Source organism: Puma concolor, chromosome F2 (assembly GCF_028749965.1).
Source record: "Puma concolor isolate L17-30 chromosome F2, mPumCon1.1.hap2, whole genome shotgun sequence".
NCBI classification, from domain to species: domain Eukaryota; kingdom Metazoa; phylum Chordata; class Mammalia; order Carnivora; family Felidae; genus Puma; species Puma concolor.
In genome coordinates this window covers 20,584,744-20,602,191 of record NC_141684.1, presented here as the reverse complement: position 1 = coordinate 20,602,191, position 17,448 = coordinate 20,584,744, and the positions used below count along the sequence as shown (strand labels likewise).

General features: G+C 40.3%; 1 protein-coding gene across 2 annotated transcripts in view; it reads left to right on the top strand.

The window, feature by feature from the left end:
* COLEC10 (collectin subfamily member 10) overlaps positions 1 to 17,169 on the top strand; it is a 39,510-nt gene extending 22,341 nt beyond the window's left edge. The window contains exons 3-6 of one of the 2 annotated variants that reach the window (XM_025922523.2): positions 557 to 628; positions 10,886 to 10,939; positions 12,595 to 12,690; positions 14,541 to 17,169. In XM_025922523.2, the coding sequence (XP_025778308.1) occupies positions 557 to 628; positions 10,886 to 10,939; positions 12,595 to 12,690; positions 14,541 to 14,932 (614 nt within the window). In that variant the 3' untranslated portion in view covers positions 14,933 to 17,169. The remainder of the gene's footprint in view (positions 1 to 556; positions 629 to 10,885; positions 10,940 to 12,594; positions 12,691 to 14,540) is intronic. The other variant, XM_086695019.1, reaches the window with a different exon arrangement.
* The last annotated feature ends 279 nt before the right edge of the window (positions 17,170 to 17,448 follow it).

Sequence of the window (17,448 nt, the reverse complement as noted above, 5' to 3'; positions counted from 1 at the left end):
AGAAAAAAACAAAACTGATAATTTTGGAGGAAATCATGATCCCGATCATATTTTTGGGGGGTAAAAACTCAGTAGGGCAATCTCTGATGTCCCCTTGATCATGAAGTTTTACGATTATACATTCTCTCCCCTTCTTAAAAATGGCTAAGATAGTCAAATCTTGTTTTGAAATAGGGAGGAAACAGAATTCCCAAGTGAAGCCCAAAAGGATCTAGAAAGGAACAGAATTAGAATAAAACTCAAGAATTCTTCCACTCAGCCCCTTATTTGACCTCTAGATTAGACATCCTCTGCTATAGACCTTTTAGGAATATCGTATCAGTAAACATTTCAATACCATTGGGTCCAGGATTGTCATTCTTACCCACATTTAGTTTTCGTATATACACTACAATGCTATTAAGATAGATAATAAAACATAGGATATATGTTCCATACCACAGACAGAAGAGTATGCTTTTTGTATTTCCTTCAAGCGGATATCATGTACTAGCCACATCTTCAAAGGGAATTTAAAACCTTAGGATGTAAAGATGACACATGCTTTGCTTTTCAGGAATTAAGGGGGAGCTGGGTGATGCAGGAGACCAGGGCAACATTGGCAAGACCGGGCCCATTGGCAAGAAGGGTAAGCTGCATTTTTCTTTCCTCCAGTGGTAATTTAAGGCAAATCAAGCATACCCTTGATATATTCCAAAACGTTCTGTATCATGAAAATGACCCCTTGTCTTTCTTTTAAAATATGAGTTTTTTCTTTCTTCATATCTTGGCTGTTTCTTCTTTACATAAACAATGTGTCTAAAAAATAAATAAGGGGCTTGAACAAAACTAAACAGAAATTCAGGGACAGAATCAAACATAAAGTTCTGGTAGCCTTGGGACACCCGGGTGGCTCAGTCCGTTAAGCGGCTGACTCCTTGATTTCGACTCAGGTCATGAGCTCATGGTTCGTGAGTTCCAGCCCTGCGTCAGATTCTGCGCTGACAGCGTGGAGCCTGCTTGGGATTCTCTCTCTGTCCCTCCCCTGCTTGTATGCATGCTCTCTCTCTCTCTCTCAAAATTAATAAATAAATTAATTAATTAATTTAAAAAATAGTATTGGTGGTCTCTACATTGAACTATTTCCTGGGATCTGCTGGTTGTAATCCTTGATACAGTTAAAATGGGTATCACCATCATGATGCATGTTCAGTAACAGAAAACAATTATTCCTAAAACTCAATGCAGTGAAGGGCAGTAGAATTTTCTTTAAAAAATTTTTTTAATGTTTATTTATTTTTGAGAGAGACAGAGACAGAGACAGAGAGACAGAGCATGAGCAGGGGAGGAGCAGAGGGAGAGGGAGACACAGAATCCGAAGCAGGCTCCAGGCTCTGAACTGTCAGCACAGAGCCCAACGTAAGGCTTTAACCCATGAACGGTGAGATCATGACCTGAGGTGAAGTTGGATGCTTAACGGATTGAGCCACCCAGGTGCCCCTGGAATTTTCTTTCTTAAACTGAATGAAATAATAAAGATTCTTCATCTGGAATTTATTAACAGGTTAGAAGCTTTGAGTGTATGTATGTATTTTCTTTTGTTTTGCATCCTGTCCCCATCCTGCACAACATTACTGCTTTCCTCTTATACAATAGGAGTGGCTTCCTCTTTATCATCTGAGCACTCCTCCCTACTGTCTTCTTATAAAGCCCCACAATGACAGCAGGTTCTAACTGTTCCTGATTGTCAGCAGTTCATGCTTTGTTCCACTTGGTTTGAAGATACCAAGCTGAATGAGAATCACAATTTTCTTGCAAGAAGTTCATAGACTATTTGGGAAGACAGGACTTGCTCAGAAAGAATCATAATTCTGAATAACTAAAAGACTACTATAGGAGCCAGGTGGGAGAGGAAGGCCTGACTGATATAAAGAAACCTACCTAGGGGCGCCTGGGTGGCGCAGTCGGTTAAGCGTCCGACTTCAGCCAGGTCACGATCTCGCGGTCCATGAGTTCAAGCCCTGCGTCAGGCTCGCGTCAGGCTCTGGGCTGATGGCTCAGAGCCTGGAGCCTGTTTCCGATTCTGTGTCTCCCTCTCTCTCTGCCCCTCCCTCGTTCATGCTCTGTCTCTCTCTGTCCCAAAAATAAATAAACGTTGAAAAAAAAAATTTTTTTTTTAAAAATAAAAAAAAAAAGAAACCTACCTAGGTCTTGAGGAGTGGTGACATGTGTATGGAAATGGAGGGAAAGACATTTGACGGGGAGGCAAGAGATGCTAGTGCAAAGGTACAGATCCGGGGAAACCCAGTGCCACAGGCGATGGGACTCTGCAGCCTGGATGTGTACCCAGCAGCCTTCCTGCCATCCGCGTCTCCAGCAGCGGCATAATCAATATTGTGCCCCCGGTCACCAGAGGTGCGTTCTTGAGGGGTGAACTGGCGCAGCGGGAGAGAGGCTGCCGTCCCTCTCCATTCATCCTGGAGCTTGGTTATCTCCTCTCTCCCATCCTTTTCCAACTCATTCCTTTGAGAATTTTCCTTCAGCCTGCATTTGAGGGCAGGGACGGAGGGTAGTGCCACTGAAAAGAAAGTGCTGTGCTTTTTTTTTATCCCGTGGCTTATAGTGTATGTTTGCCTGTGACTGAAATTCTCATAGTTGGGGAAGAGCTACGTGGACTCCTCAGAGATTATGACTCTTCCCATTTTATGCATTTGGGGTGGTTTTACCATGAAACGAATGAAGCTTTGGCTTTGGAGCCCCACACTTATTTGGGTCCTTCCCAAGACCCTGACAAGGAGCCTTAGCAATGGGTGCACATGTCCGTATGGCTTGGGAAAGTTTGTGAAGTAAGGCATTTATCCTCAATTGGTTAAAATAGTACCCCTCAACATAAAAACAAACAAACAAACAAAACAAAACTATTTCCTCCCTTACAAGCCTTTTTATCCGTATTTTTTTTCTAATTGCCCTCCCCTATGAATTTTTAATACCATCCATGGACTATATATCTATTATGTATTATGTGTATATTTGTGCTTTATATATAAAAGAGAGCAAGATTTTTCACCCTTCTAGAACCGACTTTTATATCCTTGAACTGGTATTGTCCTTATCAAGAATGCGCAGGTTAACACTACTGTCTCCTTCCTTTGAAACAAAAAAAAAAAAAGTTTGTTTATTTACTTTGAGAGAGAGAAAGAGGGAGAGAGTCCCAAGCAAGATCCACACTGTCAGCACAGAGCCTGATGCAGGGCTTGAACTCACAAACCATGAGACCATGACCTGAGCTGAAATCTAGGTCAGACTTAACTGACTGAGCCACACAGGTGCCCCTACTGTCTCCCTCTGCTCCAGCTTCCTTCCATCAGACTTCTCTTTGTATCAGCTGCTTATGGGAGTGGACACAAGTATTCAGGGAGCTCGCCAAGAGGAATCTGAGTGGGGGAAAGAAACATTTAGTTTGGACTTCATGGGATATACTTACATAGCGTGCAGTTACTTCCAGGTACAATTAAGTTATTGCTAACAATTTCAGTGTAGGAATAGCTTCCAAGAATATTCCTACCACTTACTGCACAGATCTATCTGAAGTCATGATGAAAAAGTGCAGAGATCCAATCATCACAAGAATGTGTCTTGGGACCCCAGCACAAGAAATGTGTGAGTTGCAGAAAAGAAACAACATTTGAAATGTACAGGGCAAGAGAGAGGCTGTGGAAAATTTTTCTAAATCCAACAGCTCCTATATGGAAAAGACTTTACAGAGGTGTTCTCAAATTTGACAATATTCTTAATTTACATACATCATCAATAATAAGTTGTAAAGGTGAAAGAAATTTCTTACATCATTAATAATAAAACAAAAGCCAGATTTCTGCTATAAGTCATGAGAAATTCACTTGCATTAATCCTTTAAGAATGACTACCTAAGGGGTGCCCACGTGGCTCAGTCAGCTAAGCATCCAACTTTGGCTTAGGTCATGATCTCCCTGTTTGTGAGTTTGAGCCCCATGTAGGGCCCTGTGCTAACAGCTCAGAGCATGGAGCCTGCTTCGGATTCTGTGTCTCCCTCTCTCTCTGTCCCTCCCCTGCTTGCACTCTGTCTCTCTCTTTCTCTCTCAAAAGTAAGTAAACATTAAAAAAATCAAAAGGAGGGGTGCCTGGGTGGCTCAGTCGGTTAAGCGTCGGACTTTGACTCAGGTCACGATCTCTTGGTCCATGAGTTCGAGCCCCGCGTCGGGCTCTGGGCTGTTGGCTCGGAGCCTGGAGCCTGCTTCCGATTCTGTGTCTCCCTCTCTCTCTGGCCCTCCCCCGTTCATGCTCTGTCTCTCTCTGTCTCAAAATAAATAAACGTTAAAAAAAAATCAAAAAGAAAAAAAGAATGACTACCTGAGTCAAAAAAAAAAAAGGAAAAAAAAAAAAGCAAACAACCACCACCAAAAAATTAAAAAAAGAAAAAAAGAAAAGAAAAAGAAAAAACCACAAGACAAAACAAATGGGAGAGGTACCAAATTGAATAGGACTTTAGGGTCTTGATCTGGAGGAGAAGGGAACCACACTAAGATGAGCTATGCATTCTATTCTAATTTTCCTTTCAAGTTGTTCATCAATTCATGAGCGAGGCAGCACTATGAGACTAAGAAGCTCAAGCAGAAAGTTGCTCAAACTGAGTTGGTATTCAAGGCCTGCCAAAGAAGGGTGGCCCAGGAAAATGGTACTCTTTTTCATTTCAAAAATCAACATTTTCAGTTAGAATTCCAGAAATTCTGAAAAACACTGAATTAAACATAAACCCATTCACGTTTCAAAAACTATTAGCAAGCTAGAAATAGAGGGTAACATATTCAATATGAAAGAGAACATCAAAAACAGCAACAAAAACCCATTAAAAATCATACTCAGGGGCGCCTGGGTGGCGCAGTCGGTTAAGCGTCCAACTTCAGCCAGGTCACGATCTCGCGGTCCGTGAGTTCCAGCCCCACGTCAGGCTCTGGGCTGATGGCTCAGAGCCTGGAGCCTGTTTCCGATTCTGTGTCTCCCTCTCTCTCTGCCCCTCCCCTGTTCATGCTCTGTCTCTCTCTGTCCCAAAAATAAATAAACGTTGAAAAAAAATTAAAAAAAAAAATCATACTCAATAATGAAACCTCGAACACTTCTCTCCTGAGATTTGGAGCCCTCATCACCAATTTTAACCAGCATAATAGCAGTGGTTCTAGCTAGAGTAAAGCTGCAAGCATGAGAGAGAAGAATCACAATCATTGGAAACAAAGAAATAAAAGGGTCATTTTTTGCAGATGATGTGACTGCATGATCAGAAAATACAAAAGAATCTACAGATTGGGGTGCCTGGGTGGCTCAGTTGGTTAAGCGTCTGACTTTGGTTCAGGTCACAATCTCATGGTTCGTGGGTTCAAACCCTGAGTCAGGCTCTGTGCTGACAGTTCAGAGCCTGGAGCCTGCTTCGGAATTCTGTGCCTCCCTCTCTCTCTCTGCCCCTGCCCTGCTCTCTCTCTCTCTCTCTGTCTCAAAAACAAAATTTTTAAAATTAAAAAAAAAAAGAATCTACAGATTAACTATTTGTATTAAGTTTTTACACAGTTTAGCCACACCAAAATCAATTTTGTTTCTACATACCAGAAACAGTTAAAAATGAAATTAAAACGATGCCACTTATTACGGCATTAAAATTCTTAAATATCTAGGAACAAAGCTAAAAAAGAAGGTGCTTAGTCTTCTTCAACAAACAATACATAATGATAATGAGAGAAATTAATGAATGTTTGAAAAAATGGAACTAAAACTACATTCAGAGCTTGAAACACTCAATATCGTTAAAATGATCAATATTGTTAACTTGATCCCCAAATTTATGTATCGATCAATGTTATCTCCATCAACATCCCAGAAGCAGCTCTCTTGGAATTTAATAAGCCAATTCAAAATTTATTTGGAAATGAAAGGCGCCAAGAATACCCAAAGACAATCTTAAAAAAGAAAAACAAAGCTGGGAGCCTGAATTTAAACATTTATTTTAAAGCTACATCCATCAAGATAGTGTTAATTTATGCAGAGATTGTTAAATACACCAATGAAAGGGAATGGAATATGCAGAAACAGACTCCTAAATTTGGTTTATGCAAAGTTGACATTACTTGGCAATGGGAAATGACGCATTTATCGATAAATAGTGCGAGGTCAATTGGATACTCATGAAAGCAGCCAAACATATGCAGGCCATAGGTATGAAAAAAGAATTATAGAGGCACAAATTTATTAATTAAAGTGTTATGATTATTAGTGAATTTTGTGGTGTTTGCCTACTTTTAAAGTTTAATGATTTGTTTTTATTTCTTATAAGTATTCATTTTTATACCACTTTTCTATTTGTAATTGTGTATTATTTTTCTTAAACAGGGCTCCCCGAATTGTATAAGTTTCAGATAAAATGAATCATGGATCTGCCCCTGGCTATATCAGTTTCATGTAGCAACTAGTTAAGAGAAGGAAAGATGTAGCCAGAAAGTGGGATGCCGGACTTCAAGATTTCTGAGATATAGCCATGTTCAATAAGGTTGAGATCCTAAGTATTTCCCTAGAGATGAGCAGAAGTGGAGGCGGAGGGAGAGTCACGCTCATGAACACGTCCAGAATTCAAGACTTCATTTTCCAGATTTAAGTGTGTCAAACACAGATGAGGCTCCAGCTAGGGGAATTGGAGTTCGTGATCTTGAATCAAGTCTTAAACCTTTCGTAGAATAAGACGATGTGTCTTGGGAGGGTGGTAGATAACAGAGATGATGAAGAGTCGAGTTCAGTATGATTTTCTGAACCTCAGTGGATGAATTTCCACAAATGTTGAATAAGTAACAGTCTGGAAATTATAGGGTTAACTCACCTTATCTTCTTCAAGACAATTCCATACCTGCATACCGTTATTACTTTATTCATTGTCATGGCTTATTAGCTTGTCTTTTTTGCCCCCTCTAGACTGTGAACTTCTGGAAGAACACATGAATGAAAGATTTACTGGCTCTATTCGCTTAAAGATAAGCTCTATGTGGGGACCCTACCTTTTAATCATTTTTATCCTAGTGCCTATTGTACAGTGGAAACTTTCTAAATGTTTTTTGCATTAAGAATGAAAACGTGAATGATAAAATATTTTATTTCCTGTGATGTGGCCCTCTTTTTGACTCTTTGTTTCTCTAAGTACTACTGTCCCTTAACATCAATTTCCACCATTCACTAATTTCTTTCTGTTCCAGAGATATGCCATCACAATTTATGAACATGTCTCGGAGTTTAAAAAAAATTGAGGTTTAGTGTTCTGGCTCACCTGGATTAATTTCATTTTTAATCTGTACTTTGAAATTTATTGTCCTCATTTTGTCAGGGGCTCTTCTAAATTTTTCACTGACTCAGATTAATCTCAACTTTCTGGGATGACCTTAATGTTGTCACTTGCGTGGATGTAGCTTTCTGGATGTCGATATTTCATTTTAGGAATAAGAGAGAATGATTTAGTACAGGCAAATTCAACCTCATAGCAAAATAAATGTTTTTACTTAAGGTCAATAATCCTTTTACAGTGGAAGCATTATGATTTTTTTGTTTGTTTGTTTTTTAAATACAACCTCTAATTCTTCAAGCTTAAGACAGTTATCACTGACACGTTCCCACTCATGGGCCAAAATAAGTTTTTGTGTATGGCCTTAAACCTGAATTCATTTTCAGGAAACAGGCATTGTAAGCCCACATCCTCCATGAACCAGCTAAGTATTTGGCAGAAGCTCACATTGGTTGAGCAGCCTCTATGGCTTAAGCACAGAGCTAATCCCATGATAAGATGACATTATCCAATGAATCCTCCTTAATAATCTTCTGATTTTAGGTGCCATTATTTTCACTTAAAAAATGAGGAAACAAAGGCTTAAAGAAATTAAGTAACCTGGGCACGTTTAGCTAGTGAGCGGCAGAGCCAGGATTGAAGTCCTGATTTTTCAGACTGCCTTGGTTGTTCACTCTACCACACTGGTTTGACTTTCCCATCTGTCAAAAAAGGAAAGACATTCATGGGAAAATACTGGAAAGTAGTCACAATGCTTACATCTGTAAACTTATATGCTTCCAAAAAATGCCATTTTTCAATTCAAAAATCCGTTTTCCACATTATTAGGATCCAGCTGAAGGCTCTTGCTTCAGTGAACATCTTCTCTGCCCGGATCCACGGCCATCTTGGCCAAAAACCCAGCAGGCATTTCCTTTATTTCATTCTGTGAGTAGGTAATAGTGATCGTGTCCCATTTCCTTGGTCTGCGATGTGTGCTTTGTTTTCCTTAAAACCCCATTACTTTTATAAAGCAAATACTCCATTTAGGCTTCTTTAATGTCCACCACTGGGTTTAGCCCAGAACTAGGATGATAGCAGGACTAGAGTCAACTTTCAGCCCATGTTGAATTGAAAGGGATCCACATATAAAGAAAACACACTGTTTTAAAAAGATAGCATATTAAACTATATTCATATGAACTTTTAAGTCCATATTGTGTCTCGTGGTGACAAGGACTTGGCATGCCTTTCAACTACTGACAGCATTTTTTGAATACTTCACTTCCTTTCATTAAATCATTGGTTCACTCATTTGGGAAGCACCATGAACTAGGGAGTCAGAAATGCCAGCACTGCCACTGAATTGCTAGATGTCCATGAACAAGTTATTTTGCCTCTAGGATCCTCCATTCTTTCAGCTGTAGAATAAAGATAATGATAATAGCTAGCTTAATGGATTTAACTTGATAATATCTATAATAATATGAATATCTATAAAGTATCTGGAACAGTACTTACAAAATGATTGGCACTTAGCAAAGGCATATTCCTTTCTTCCATTAATATGTCCTCAAATTCTATTTTTACCTTTAACAATTTACATAAAAGAGAAATGGAGGCATTTGCAGGACACAACTTAGGTGTGAGCAGATCAGTCTTCCTCATCAGGGTGCATGGCATGTTTCCCATGCTTTTTCCAGTGTACCTCTGTTGGACATTGTCCCCTAACTTGCTCCCATCTTCACCTGCTGAAGTTCTTCAGAACCGAGCTCCAGTGCTGTCTTCTTCATCCCTCCAGCTGAAGTACTGCCTCGTCTACCTCCCCCAACCAGAGGATGTTATCTCTGTCCAATGTTCAATGTCTCTCTTACAGCATTTATCACATTCTGTTGTCATGGGTTTCATCATTGCCTTATTTCATTCAAGTGCAAGTTCTGAGGCTTCCTCCTACACACTTAAATTGCATTTTGGGTTTCAAGGACTGCTTTTTCTCTTTGGGGAGCCTGTGAACGTCTGGCATCCCTGTAAAAAGAAGTGTCCACATGGGTCAATTTGGAAATGCTCAGCAAATTCCTGGGGCCTGGGCAAGCGGGCTTTCCTGAAAGATCAACAGTCAATACGTACAGGACTCCTTTTTTTTTAATCTTTGTTTTTGAGAGAGATAAAGAGACAGCGTGAGAGTGGGGAAAGGGCAGAGAGCGAGGGAGACACAGAATCCGAAGCAGGCTCCAGGCCCTGAGCTGTCAGCACAGAGCCTGACACCGGGCTCGAACTCACCAACCGTGAGATCAGGACCCAAGCCAAAGTGGGACGCTTAACGGACTGAGCCACTGAGGCGCCCCCAATATGTACAGGACTCTTAATGAAAGGCACTCAGCAGACAGTGATGAAAAGAATAGCTAATGAGCAGGCAACATGGGCCACCCTACGGGTTTTAGAGTGGCTCCCGGTTTTTTCCCTTTTGCTGGTAAAGGGTGGGGTTAGGTAGAACCTTCATGCTGACTCCATTTCCATTCCTATTGCCCCTGTGGGGCACATAACTGATTCCCTGGACTCACCAAACTCCTACAGAGATAAGCCCCATACCCTTCTGGCCTGGATGACCTTCACCCTATATTCATCCCTCCCAAATTCCTTTTTTTTTTCTTTCTTTTTCTAGTTCACCATTGAAGCATAAACTCTATTGCACTTCTATCAGGGTCTTCTCTTTTGATTCTCAAGAACTTCAGCCAAACATTTCCTGTTGGAAATCAAAAGCTTTTGCTTTCAATTATTGTGTCTGATGTAGGCTTCAAGGGCTTATTTTGAAGTTGAAAAAAAAAAATCAACATTTTTTTCCTCTCTGCTTTAATACTCCTGATTCTCTGAGAGTTATTTTGTGGATGCCTCTGACTGAATAAGAAAATGGACACATACAAAGAAGAGCAGAAGAGAAAATTATCAAGGTTGATATTTTGGCGTAATATATTTGACACAGCTTTATATTACAGATATTTGCATACATCACATCTTTTCCAAAATGTATAAACCCCTTCAAGTCAGAAGTTTAATCTTGTCTCTCTTTATACCTTCTCAAAGTACCAAGCCTTTTGTCTTGCACAGTGTAAGTAATAAATAGTAAATATTTGAATTAAATTGGAAAAGCACAATATATGTTTTTGAGAAGCCAAGGGTGAAGCCATATGGGAGAATTGGGGCACCACAATGTGCTAATCAACTGATCCAGGTATACAAAACAATGGTGCTTTTAAAGTTAAAAATATGCAGAGCATTGTATTAGCCTTTCTCAGAAGGCCACGTTAGTAGGGCAGGTGACACAAATTTAAATGTTCCCTACCCATTCTATCGGAATTCTACATTCAATCTAAATAAACGATGACTTGTTTGATTAGTCGTACCTGTGCAGCCAACGCAAAATCAAATTATTTACATAAAACCAAAGAATATTAGTTGGCGACACTACAAGTGAAATTCAAAAACTGTTTCCTATGATTTTAGGTGTATAAGATATTGTCTGCCAGAAACAATCTGCCATTTTAGTTCATTGTTCTTTTCATGGTGATTGTTTTTATTCAGGTGACAAAGGAGAAAAGGGTTTGCCAGGGATCCCAGGAGGAAAAGGCAAAGCAGGTAAGGCTTGCTCATTTTTCTCTTCAATGTCTGGCATCATTCCAAATATATTCATCTTTAAAAATAAATACATTTTTATGAAAGAAAAAAATAGTCCTCTCGGTGCTTAACCTGGTTTTACTCGGGCTGGGGGAAAGGAAAGAAGGGAACTTTCCTTTCCATCTGCTGGTGACTTTCCAAGCCCTGGGGAAGGGAGTGATGGCACATTCCATCCCAGTCATGCTTAGTGGGAGAAGCAAACCCAGCACATCAGGAAGCAGCCCTCATTCTCCCAGAGCCAGAGGAAAATCCACCGTGGCCGTGGCAGTGGGACCGAAGCGGCGTTCCCTGCATTCCACCGGCATCTCAACCAAATGGAGGGGAGGCCCGCAGCAAACTGGCCTGATCCAGAGAGACCCCATGGGTACAGGACACACCTTCGGTGGCCAGAAGGACACACCTTCTCTTTCCTCCTGAAAGAGTTTTGTTTCCAATGCTCTGTGCAGGGAAAGTAGGTAGATTGCTTCGAGGGGAGCTCACAGAGGTGCAGTGAAGACTAATTGTAAGAACTGTTTTAAATTCCTTATATTTAACTGTGAACACGGATAAATAAAGCCACAGATTCCCCCCCCCCCCCCCCCCGCTTTGGCTAATAAGATTTTTTTGCTTCTCGATTGCCAAAAAAGAAGGCAAAAGGAACTGATTACACGAAGCAGCCATTAAATAGAAAAAGGGAATCATTTGAATTTCACATCACTTCCCTTACAATTCTTTCTCTGCCTCGGCATCAGCAGGTAGTTGAAAAGGTAAATGAGCAAAGCAGGAATGAATGGTGGAAATTAAAATCAGAGTTAATCCACAAATGGGGGGACTGCCTCTTGAAATTATAAGTTGAATCTATTCACAAGATTTAAATTTAGTCCTTGAAACATTCAAGGATCATTCAAGCTATACTTGAAATGGATAATCAAAATTACCATTCGATTTCATCATGAAAGTTTTCTCCTGTCTTGGGAGAGTTGTGTGAGCCAGTGAGCAATGCAGTAACAGAAGAGAAGACTGGCTAGAAGTTTGTTTTAAGAAAGCTGTAAAGATTCTATTTTGAGATTGGATGGGCACATTCTGTGTTCAACAAAAATGCCAAGTGGTCCACAGTGTGTGTGCAGTGGTTTGCCACAATTTACTCTTCACTTTAAAAATCTGGCTTAGGGCTGTGTTTTATCTCATCCAAAATACTTCAAAAGATATTCTGTAAATTCCTGAAGACAATGTCAATTGGAAACTTTGTTTTACTTATTTATTTTTTTATTTTTCTTATTTTTTTATTTTTGAGACAGGGAGAGACAGAGCATGAGCAGGGGAGGGTCAGAGAGAGGGAGACACAGAATCTGAAACGGGCTCTGGGCTCTGAGTGGTCAGAGCAGAGAGCCCGATGCGGGGCTCAAACTCACGGACCGCGAGATCATGACCCAAGCCGAAGCCGGCCGCTTAACCGACTGAGCCACCCAGGCACCCGTGGAAACTTTGTTTTAAATAAAAGACTAAAAGTATAGCCATTCACAGAAAGACACAGCCAGACTAGGAAAAGATAGTAAATATTGAGAAGAGAGTCATTGTCCTTTCCAACTGAACTATGTGTACTTCAACATGAATTCACAGTTTTTGTCATTTCAAAGGCACTGTCTGTGATTGTGGAAGATACCGGAAAGTTGTTGGACAACTGGATATTAGTGTTGCTCGCCTCAAGACATCTATGAAGTTTGTCAAGAATGGTGAGTATATCCTCTTTTGCTTTATGCTGTCAATTCAACCTCTTTCAACACTGTAATTCCAGTATTCAAGAATACAATTCCAAAGTATTTCCAGTATTTTAGCGGCAAATACCTTGGGTCAGGCAAAGGCCTACTGAGATAGTGTCACCACTTTGCAGGTCTCTCAAATGCTAATTATCCCTTCAGACTCCAGGACACTACCTACATATATTCATACATAATACATTCATTTGCCTATGGATAGAAAAAGATACTTTTTGGAGAAAAGGGAATGGAGAAAAGGGCAGAGTTTAACAAGCCATGCCTTAAGAATAAAAAAGGACAGAAAGAATCCAACAGAGTTAGCATCTCAGAAAAGAGAAGTAATAGTAAAAACAATAGCTACTTTCTTGAGAATTTGAAATAGTGATCGCCATGTGGGTATTATGTTTACACTGAAGCTTAGAGAAATTACCTTGCCCATAGATACAGAACTAATTAACAGGGGAGCGGGGATTTGACTGTGGGTTTCACTGATTCCTCTACCCTTAATACAAACCAACAGATCATTACGTGTTTCTCAGAACTGTGCAACTTCCCACGCTAGCCATTTTTGTTATCCCTGGTCCATTTCCCCATTGTAGTTAGCGGTGAAACCCTTAAAGTAGGGCCTATGTGTTCTCTTTGGAGACAGTATGAATGAACAATCTATGGTAGTTACAGTTGAAATTGGTTTCCTTTGCTACACTTTTATTTACTGTAATCCAACTATGTTTGTTGTACATTATTAGAAACACACATATGCCATCTGTGTTCCTCTTCATCTTGTAAACTACTCTTAGAGATGTTGTCTCTGACATGACTTGGATTCTCATGAAAACCCCAGACCCTTGAGGTTCAACACAGAGCAACAGTTTTTGATCTATATTGGCATGGTCACAGATTTCTTGGCAAATTTTAATTTATAGACCCTAAGAAATATATGCAGATGTCCCTGAAGCCTAAAACATATTTACCGTATTATGAGCTCAGGATGATTCTGAGTCCCCACTTCTGCCCTGAATCTTATTCAGTAGCTCAGTACTTCATGTATCTGGAGTGAACTATGGACAATTTCAATCTATGTACACGTTCATAGCCCAGAAATTCGGCCCCAAACAGACACATTTCTGCATTATTCCAATATTCGCTTGATAATCTTTTACCATCCTGGGCACTATTGCAGGCTCTGAGCCTACAGAGCGGTAAAGACACAGACATTGTCCTCAAGACACTCATAGTTTAGTACACGAGACATACAGACAAATCATTAGACTGGAATGCACTGAGGGATACACAAGAGAAAAAGCCAAGAGCAGTGGAAACGTGGGGAAGGTGCACAAGAGCCCTGTGTCTGTGCGGGGACGTTAGAAAAGCTTGTACAGGAGAAAATACTTCCACTTAGATCTAATTGACAAGGAGTTTTCCAGGTAAATCAGTGAGAAGACTTCCCAGGCATAAAAGTCATTGAAGTGGAAGAGAGAAGGACAGGCTGTTGGACTCTGTATGGAAGAGCGTAAAGTAGGATGGGAGAACAGTCTGAGAGGAGCTCAGCGCAGTTCATATGACAAGTCTTTGTCAAAACAGTCTCTTCTTCACAGTCGTGTGGGAAGTTAAGGAGGAAGGACAAGGAGGGCAAATGGGAAGGCTTTGTTCTCCATTTGATAACTACGAGGGTGATAAAAATATTAAACCAGTGCCTACCTCATAATAGGGGCTTGCAAAATAATTGTTGAACATCGAATACACAAATTTAATCACAGCAATATTATATACTTGCTTTTTCCCTTTTTGAGATACATAATCATGCTCATCTTTTCCTCTCTGCCAAGTCATCGCAGGGATTAGGGAAACTGAGGAGAAATTCTACTACATCGTGCAGGAGGAGAAGAACTATCGGGAATCCCTGACCCACTGCCGGATCCGGGGTGGAATGCTGGCCATGCCAAAGGACGAAGCTGCCAACACCCTCATTGCCGACTATGTCGCCAAGAGTGGCTTCTTCCGGGTGTTCATCGGGGTGAACGACCTTGAGAAGGAGGGACAGTATGTGTTCACAGACAACACTCCACTGCAGAACTACAGCAACTGGAGAGAGGGGGAGCCCAGTGACCCCTATGGTCATGAGGACTGTGTGGAAATGCTGAGTTCAGGCAGATGGAATGACACAGAGTGCCATCTTACCATGTACTTTGTCTGTGAGTTTGTCAAGAAGAAAAACTAACTTCCCTCGTGCTACACATTTGTTCTTTCTCTGCGACTACCATTGCAGTTATTTTTATCCATCCCTTTCTTTCTAATTATGCCAAATTCATTCTGACTCAAAACAAGTAGAAAATGCTGAACTGAGGTTTGGAATCTCCATTGCTGTCATCTTCTCTGATGATCTTGAACATTTCCATACACAGTATATTATTGAGTCAGTAGCTCACCGAGTTACAGGGATCCTGAGAGAGAGTTTGAATTACTAGTTGTGCAGAATGTGGCTATCCATGTGTCAGATGAAGTGTTCTCTTGGCATTTGCTCTGCTGTCTCTCCTTAGGTTCCTAAACCACTGTCCATTTAACCCAGTGGATAATTGGACAGCTGGTTGGTGACGATTTGGCTAACTTACCCTTGCTCAAAGCCAGATGCATGGGAAGGCCTTCTGCTAGGGGTGCAGAGATGTTGTCTGTCTTTGAAGCCGAGATCCCCTATTCTTTTAGTGGTCACCCACCATGACTGTAGCCACACTTGCAAGGTCCTCTTGTTTGCTCAGATATAAGATTATTTTCATCCCCAAGCCTCTGTATGAGAAACTTCTAGCCCATGACCTGTTCAGACCGCAAGGAATCACACAGAGAACTGTGCTTCTGATTAACAGCGTTCACTGAGATCTACCAGGAAGTTGCTTTGGTCTCTTTCTATAGGCCCACAGCTTAATCCTAGGGCTCCAGGTTCTGACTCTGATTTGAAGAAAGGGGAACTTTAGAAATTGAAAAGAAAAAAGGAAGGGAGAATTTTTTCCCAAACAGTATTATTTGTAAACCTGTTAAATTGCCCCTTGCTACTAATATCGCTCCATTTTTCTGTGTCTTGGGTTTATCCATATCAACTTTCTTCCCCGTAGGCATGGGGAACAAAGGAAGGAGTTTGTGAAACCTTCAGAAAACTCTAGAAGCTTCAAGGTGCTACCAATGTCAAATTGCTAAGTCCTCTCCTTCTTGCCTCTAATATATCACTTACGGTGACATTTCATGGGAGACCTTTTACTTTCCATAACTGTATGTTATAAAAACCCCATACCAGAGATGCTCTTTGTCATGCTCTGACATCATAGGAATGTGGTGGGTGTGGAGCTTGGAACTTGCCTAGAACTCACATTTATTGAGCTGGTAAAATTCTACTTTGAACTGCAAATCAAAACTCAAAGCAGCTTTCGTTTCAAATTTGAAAATAATGTAGTCAACAAAACTCTAGATTTTTCCCCTTCTAAACTGCTGCGCCAGTTATAGTTTGTGACATATGATCAGACTATTCAAAATGCTGGCAAAATGGTTAATGAAATAAGAGAAACAGATCAACAACATATGTTCACCTTCAACCATCTGTCCATGATTTCACCCATGACTAACTGGTTATGAGATAAGATTTAATTAGGTTATTTCTGTGGGTTTATTGAGAGTCACAGACTCAGGTCCTACAGGGGCCATACAAGATGACATAAATAAATCAAGCGGAACGGGTGGGGATCCCAGTGCTGAACACAGCTTATTCTCCTAAAGAAACAGGCTGCTCCTCAGTCACTGCTGTTTTTCCTATGGAAGATCCAATATCCCTACATGCTCTGATATTTCAAGAGAAGTCAGAAACCTGCAACTTCATAATGTATATCCATATTTGAAAATACTGCAATCAGTCCATTTTTAGCCCAAATATACAAAAGACTGTTATACAAAACAGTCTCCTAGCCAAAAGGCTGAACTTTTCATTTCTCACCTCTGAGGAAAAGTTCTGAAGGTTCTAACCATGTTGAATGTCATTAGGATACAATGACATCAAAGTCAAGGTCTCCCATTTGTACTTCAATCAGTTCAGCTCAATTACAGGAATTTGTCCAGGGTTTGCCATTAATCGAGTTAATAAACTCGTTACTTAATCAGACTTTTGAGAATGTGGCATATGATATTTGGAAGGCAAGACAGTTTAATAAAAATTACAAAGCAGGAAACTATATCAAAGCCAGTAACCTTGGATGGAGCCTAAGGAACAAGAACCTAGAAACAGTTGGAGGAAAAGAAAGAAATAAGAAGAAAGGAGAGAAAGAATGGACAGCAAGCATTGCTTAGAGGTCACTTGCAGTGAGATCCATATTCTGATTTGTTCTAAGTGGCAGAAATATGAATATTTATTGTGTGTACTGTAAGCACTATTATTAGTTATTATTATCATTGTTACTATTAAAACATTTCTTTCAATGACTCATCTTTGCTGCCAATGCTTTTAAGAGAAGATGACAGAATGTCTAAGGTACCACACATTTAGATTTACTAAAAACTTGCTTCAGTCTTATGAAGCCCTATGTGCTTTACAAAATAGCAAACTAAATTCCCTTACACACCATTTCTAATTTGGTCCTGATACGCTTTGTGCAGTAGGAAGGGAAGACATTTTGCTGCCATTTTCACGAGAATACTGAAACCCAAGAAAGCTAACCAATTTACCAAAGTCAATTCATTTGGGAGAAAAACAAGACCAAC